This window comes from Parasteatoda tepidariorum, chromosome 4 (assembly GCF_043381705.1).
Source record: "Parasteatoda tepidariorum isolate YZ-2023 chromosome 4, CAS_Ptep_4.0, whole genome shotgun sequence".
In the NCBI taxonomy this organism is placed as follows: domain Eukaryota; kingdom Metazoa; phylum Arthropoda; class Arachnida; order Araneae; family Theridiidae; genus Parasteatoda; species Parasteatoda tepidariorum.
This window is the reverse complement of record NC_092207.1, coordinates 32,823,310-32,830,818: the sequence shown is the minus strand read 5'-3', so window position 1 is coordinate 32,830,818 and position 7,509 is coordinate 32,823,310. Positions and strand designations below refer to the sequence as shown.

Here is a 7,509-nt window from a genome sequence, read left to right as displayed (position 1 = left end):
TTGACGACCGCCGTCCTTCAAGACTGCTTCTGGAAATGCGGAATAAAGCCGGCGCGAGAATTAACGAATTTTTGCAGAGGTTGCCTACTAATGTTCAACAGATTTTGGCGATTTCCAACGATAACCTGAACAAGCTAGCGGATGGTATTATGGCTACGACAACTAACGTACAGTCAGTCAGCGTAGTTGCTGGTTCGACTGATCAGACGGATTTACGGTCTTTATTGACAGAGATCATAGCTCGTCTCTCATGGTTGGAAGCCCGTACAAGTGACCGGTCAAGAAGTACTAGTCAGAAACGCTCTACTAGCCGAAGCCGACAGTCTGCAAATTCACAGTATTGCTTGTATCATATAATATTCAAGCAACGAGTGACAAAATGTCGACCTCCCTGTTCGTTCCAACCGGAAAACTTCTGAGGCAGTCATCCAGTCAAAAGGGTGACGGCGAAGCGATGATTCAGCGGCTTTATCTGACGGACAAGTCTACATCCTCACGTTATCTCATCGATACGGGAGCTGACGTCTCTGTGATGCCTCGTGCTGCTCATGCATCTAGTGACCATTCTTCACAGATGAAATTGTTCGCCGCAAACGGTACGACGATTCCAACGTTTGGCCAACACCTGTTGAAATTAGACCTCGGACTCAGAAGAGAGTTCAGCTGGCCTTTTATCATCGCTGCCGTGCCTCATCCAATTATCGGAGCTGACTTCTTACGCAATTTTGGTTTATTAGTCGACATCAAAAATGGTGCAGTAATTGATCCTTTGACCAAGTTGCAAACAAGAGGTACCCGGTATGCTGGGATTGCTTCAACGGTAAAGATAATTTTAGAGAACTCTAAATTCCACAATTTGTTGTCAGAATTTCCTGATCTGATTAGGTCAGGTGTCACGCCAAGAAAAGTTAAGCATGGAGTAGAACATTGGATACAGACAAAAGGACCGCCTATTTTTTCGAAACCTTGACGTTTATCGCCAGATAAGTTGAAAGCTGCAAAACAAGAGTTTAAATTTCTGGTAGCATCAGGGGTTTGTCAGCCTTCCAAGAGCTGTTAGGCAAGTCCGTTACACATGGTTCAAAAAAAGAAAGGCGACTGGCGACCGTGTAGTGATTTTCGTCGTTTTAATGATGAGACCGTGCCAGATAGGTACCCTGTTCCCCACATGCAAGACTCTTTTCAGATTTTGGAGGGTAAAAGAATATGGTGTAACACTCAACGTAAGCAAATGTGTCTTGGGACAGTCTTCAGTAGAATTCCTAGGGCATTGTGTAACAGAAAAGGGTATTATTCCGCTTCCTGATAAAGTTTCTGCAATTGCTAATTTTCCTCAACCAGTTACAATTAGAGAGCTGAGTCAATTTCTTGCGGTCTTGAATTTTCATAGAAGATTCATACCGAGAGCTGCCCACACTCAAGCAATTTTAAACGAATATTTAAAAGGTGCTAAGAAAAATGATAAAAGCGCGATCAAGTGGTCGGAGGTAGCAGTTGCTGCGTTTGAGAAGAGCAAGAAAGAATTGGCTAATTCAACCAAGCTGTACCATCCTGTCATGAATGCACAGTTGGCGATGGCGGTAGACGTTTCAGATACTGCGATGGGTGCTGCTTCGCATCAGCGGATCAAGAAAGAGTGGCAACCACTTGGTTTTTATTCAAAGAAGCTTGCACCATCTCAAAGAAAGTACAGTGCTTACGACAGAGAGCTCTTGGCTGCGTACATGGCGGTCAAATACTTTCGGCATATGGTAGAAGGTCGGCCGTTTACTATCTACACTGACCACAAGCCGCTTATATATGCCTTTAAACAAAAGGAAGATAAGTGTTCGCCAAGACAATCGCGTCATTTGGATTTTATTGGCCACTACGGATATTCAACACGTGAAGGGAATAAATAACGTGGTTGCAGATGCGCTGTCCAGAGTAAACATTGCTACCATAGAAACACCTTCCCACATCAATTTTCAAGAAATGGCTAACAACCAAAAAGGCAACCAGGAACTAGCCGAAATTTTGGCTCAAACCGGTAACTCATCTTTGGTACTTCAACCATTCATAATAGGTGATCTTGGTGTGGAGCTGTTTTGTGATGTATCTACCAAACGGATTCGACCATTCGTACCCGAAGTGGACAGAAAAAACATTTTTTCCAAACTGCATTCTATTTCACATCCATTTACTAAAGCTACTATAAGGTTGGTGGAAGAGATGTTTGACCTGGTGTAAAGAAAGATGTTAGGACATGGGCTCAGCAATGCTTGGCTTGCCAACGTTCTAAGGTGACACGTCACACGCAGAGCAAGCTTGGTACATTTGTTCCACCAAATGCCAGGTTCGAGCACGTGCACATCAACATCGTAGGTCCCTTGCCGCCATCAGAAGGTTTTCGCTACTGTCTTACTTGTGTCGACCGTTTTTCCAAGTGGCCAGCAGCTTACCCGCTCGCAGATATACCGGCCAAATCGGTTGCTGAGACTTTCTATGCTGGATGGATTGCTGGGTTTGGAATACCTCTACGAATCACAACAGATCAGGGAACACAGTTCGAAGCCTCACTGATTGATGCACTGACTAAGTTTCTGGGTTCGGCTCGTCATCGAACAAGCCCTTACCATCCCGCAGGAAATGGTCAAGTGGAAAGATTTCACAGACAGATGAAGGGAGCGATTAGAGCCTACAGTAAAAGTCAGTGGACCAGAGTTTTACCTACCATTCTTTTAGGTTTTAGAGCCGCAGGGAAGGAGGACTTGCAAGCAACGACAGCGGAAATGGTTTATGGAACTCCGATACGACTGCCTGGAGAATTTTTATGTCCGTCTACTGGTACAGCGGATCCCACAAATTTTGTTGGAAAGCTAAAAGAGACCATGCAGGAGTTGCTGCCAGTAAAGTCCAGACATCGGGGTCATGGAGCAGTTTTTGTAAGTAAAGACTTTTTGTCGTGCAGTCATGTTTTCCTGAGGTTCGATGTCCTGAAAAAAAGCCTGCAGCCACCATACGAAGGTCCATTTCAAGTGCTGAGTCGAGGGGAGAAGGTTTTTAGGATTCTTATTCATGGCCCAGAGAGTACGGTAAACGTGGATCGTCTAAAACCTGCATATGTATCCCGTGATGAACAGGACATATTTCCTAAAAGCAAATCAACAGCTATGAGCGAATCTACAGAGGTTGAATCTACTATCCCAGAGCCTGGTGACATGCCAAAAGAGGTTAAGACACTACCAGGCCGTCGAGTTAAGTTTCAGGGAAAGTATCATAAATGAGCTGGAAAAGTCTCGCTAGCGCTGGTAGGGGGCTACTGTAAAGGCTGTTGGTTGCGACAGCTGAGATAGCATGAAAAACCGAAGTAGAAGGATCGAAGACCGAAGGTAGGAGGACGAACCGGAATAGTTCCTGCGCGGATGAATACCGGCGGCCAAGGCAGGGAGTGAAGAGGCTGATGTCCAGCACTTAAGGAGACAACAGTTTGCCTTCGAGAAGGTTGTTGTGCAGCGTCCGAGACTTCGTACCGATATTCTGCTTCAACCCGGTGACGCCCACCTGCAGTATGAGATATTTACAATCGAAAGTTTAAGTTTTAATTGTTCTTTTAATAACAACTTTTAAATGTTTTTTAGCGAATAACCTGTTAATTGGAGTTTGTGAGTTTCTTGATGGTTTGTTATCTTTTACTATTAAAGAGGATGTTTCATTGTCATATTGTTTCATTTGACGTCTTATATTCCCGTCACCGAAACTTATACAAACATTTAACTGAATTTTAGGTGTCCTCTATATTGCAGAACTACTAATTATCCATGCAAAATCATATTTCACACATACTGTTCATTCACTGGGAAATCTATTTCCAGAGGATTTTTTTTTGTATTTTTAACATAATTTTGATGTATAATATGACTAAAATTACAAGAAAATTAAAAAATTTCTTTTATTTTCATTAACTTGAAAAAATCCCAGTAAAGGAACACTTGTTCATTCATTGGGTTTTCATCGTTTGGTAATCCAGCCTATAAACACCCCCGTAATCTCAGTACTTGCTTATGTTATGATGCTTAAAATAAATAAAACGTAACTTCAATAACCATATTTTGAATTCTCTTTTTCACAATGAGAAAAAAAGCATTATTACATGCAATTAATTGTACTTTAAACTGATAACTACAAACACTGACCTTATAATTTTGTCAAAGAAACAAGGCTTTGAACAGATACTAACAAATTCAAAACTTTTTCCAGAGAAGACTCAAAGACCAGGTAACTCAATGCATTGTTAGATGACTTCCTATTGTTAGTTAGTAAGCTACTGTTACCAATCAATCTAAATTAAAACGTCTAAAATCTTATTTTTAAAAAATATCTATGAAACGTTCCTTCACTGGTTGGTTTACCCTATATCGTCTTAATCTTAAAATAAATTTCCGGAAGTGCTTCGCAGAACTATTTTACCATTTAATTGAATTTTAACATTTTTGAAAATCTTATTCTTTACACTTTTACGTTTATTATTTCTTCATTAATATACTAATAAATTTGTTTAGTACTTTAATTTAGGTTTTCTTTAAAGTAAAGTTCCTTTTTAAATTATAGTTTTTAATTTAAATTATTTTTTTTTGAAAGAATAATTGTCTGCTAGCTAAGAATAAAACCTTGTTAAGAAATTAAAAACATTCTGCTGTTTAAAATTATTTAATGCAAAACAGCTGATTATTTACTAAGCATGTAATTTTTTTTTCGAAAAAAGAATATAAATTATTGATTGACTTTTTTTTTTTCTCTTGTGACTTCAACATAGATTATCTAAAGTAGTATTGATGTTTTATAAGTCACTACAAAGAGTAAAGATACCGAACATAAAAAGCTGTCGAATACGTAGCCAAAATTTTTAAACGTCTTAAAATATCTCAGTATCTTAAATGTCGTCCTAACATCTTAATTGTGAAATTAAATTTTTAATTATCTGACGACGTGTGATTGACTAATTATTTCATTATATCTTTTACTCTTTCTTTATGATACCAAGTAGATTTTTTTCCTGATAATAAACTAAACTATTTCGTTTAATTTTTTACTTTAGCACGATTCCCAAGATATTATTGTAGTATAATTTGTTATTAGGAAAATGCCCTATTTTATTAGGCAGGAAATACTAAAAATTGAAATTTGTAAGAAGATTCAGACGCCGTGCCAATTTTAGAGTCATCTGATTTTAAAAAAATGCTATAAGAAATATGCAATTTCCGAACTTATGTTTAAAAAAAAAAAAGTGGCAAGAAGGCTAACATACTTTTTACAGAAACTGCGAAAACCATTTTTTTCTATATTTCGTCAAAAGAGGATAAAAATGATATTGCTTCAAGGGACCTACTCAATAATTTCGCTATTTCCAGAATGAAATCTGTTTGAGCGAAGCATATTATTCCTTGAAAATTAAAACGAGGAAAAAATTAACTTTTATCATTTATCTAAGCTTATTCCATTTATTTAATGATAGCGGTTCTAAGGTTAAGGATATGCGGTGGAAGCCCCGTTTACTATTATACTATAAATGCATTAAATCAGGTAGCTTGAATAATTTATTTTAAGCAAATTATTTAATAATTTTAAGCAAATAAGGGTGCAAAAAAAACTCGATCGAAATACTCCGAAAGTATACCCTAAAATATATGTAGAATAAACTTTGGAATCGATATATAAAAAATGCCTTTTCGAACAACTTCGAGTAAAACGGAAACGCTAACTTGTTTGAAATAATTGTCCTTGTAACTATTTAATTTCGATTCCTGGTACTAGGGGACATTCCATTTTCACATTCGACTTTTGAAATTTAAATTGTAAACGGAATTTTTTTATGTCCTTAATTCAAAATGTTAAGGTTGCAGCAAAAAAAACATTTTTTTCTTTTACTGCATTGATTTTTTTACAAAGTAGTGAATTATTATTTTTTTAATCTAAGAACTTGTGCCTATAACTTGTGTAAAACTTATTTTAATATCGAGTGAAATAATTTAATATGTTGTGTAACTAAATGGATAATCCCAAGAAACTGAATCGAAAGTATAAAAACTTCATTGATTTTAGAAAATAATAGATGATAATAAAAATGGACATGTTTTGATCGTCCAATAATAAAAGTCACAAGTTATTTAAGCCTGACAAGTCTTGAGAATGGGCGCTTACTTTAAACGCTCGAAACATGTCGACTTTTACTTCCCTCTTCATATGTTTTGAAGCCATTTGAGTTTTTTTCGTCAATTATGCTGTTTTACATTTGGGTCTTGATCATTATTTTGATAAGCATTTTACACTCGTTAAAGTAAACATATGCATTTTAATATTTTAACAGGATTCATGTGGTCTTTAAAAACGTAAGAGCATCAATATTGTAAAAGATATATTTAACTTAAAAATTAACATTTTGAGACCAGATATTTTGAGTTAATGAAATTAAATATTTTATCTTTTAAGTTTCTGTACCCCCATTTCAGTATCTTAAGAGCTCTGTTTAAAAAGAGAGTAACACATATATATAAGAAAACAAAAATAATTATGTTAGCAGTATTTGGTGGTAAATGTAGCTTATCGTAATTGAGAAATATGCTGTGCGACATTTTATGGTGAATTTGCGAATGTAAGTTTCAGAATGTATCGAAACTTGAGGATGCTATTTGCTAATCATCGTTATCCAAAGAAAACCATGTAACCTAGAAATCCTCGAATAAATATAGCAAAAATAACATAATGTAAATAATATCAGATAAAAAGTTCATGTATTTAAATTCTAAAAACTTAGAAAATCATACATAATTTATAAATTGATTCAAGTTTTCCTTTCAAAGAAGATTAAATTAAAAAATTTTTTTGCTTTTTGGACAGAAATCAGCTTAAAAATTGTCTATTGCCTAGAAACTTCGAGATATTTTCTATTAACAATTAATTAAACCTCTTTCAGCAATCACAGAACATTATTTCAATTTTTTTACAGTCAGAGCTTGGTTGCCTAGCAACCTAGTAAAATTAAGCATTCGTCTTTTGAATTAGTAAATGGGTTGTCTTAAAATATTCATTTGCGCTGGCGATTTATTTTGGCGGTTTTCTGGACTATCGCCAAATATATAAACCTTTATTGCGACCCAATTTAATACCCCCTATTTCAAGTGTCTAGATTCCAAATATGTAAAAAAAAAAAAAGTGTATGTTTATTCAAAGAAAGTACGTTTTTGTGTTTGATTTCGTAACCTAATTGACCCTAACCCTCAGTCAGAGTTCAAAACAGGTTTTATGAGAGCAACTCTAGGTCAGAGTCCAAAATTTCATTTCACCGTGTACGTAACTGCGAGTTACTCTAACCCAGAGTTAAGTAACTTTAACGCCCGTATTCACCATTGACCCTAACCCTCAGTCAGAGTTCAAAACAGGTTTTATGAGAGCAACTCTAGGTTAGAGTCCAAAATTTCATTTCACCGTGTACGTAACTGCCAGTTACTCTAACCCAGAGTTAAGTAACTT

The 7,509-nt window shown here is 36.2% G+C and overlaps 1 protein-coding gene across 1 annotated transcript; it reads left to right on the top strand.

Annotated features, from left to right (window-relative positions):
- The first annotated feature begins 379 nt into the window (after positions 1-379).
- Positions 380-970, top strand: LOC107442812 (uncharacterized). Its single transcript, XM_016056472.1, has one exon. The coding sequence runs from the start codon at positions 380-382 to the stop codon at positions 968-970; it is 591 nt and encodes a 196-aa protein (XP_015911958.1).
- The last annotated feature ends 6,539 nt before the right edge of the window (positions 971-7,509 follow it).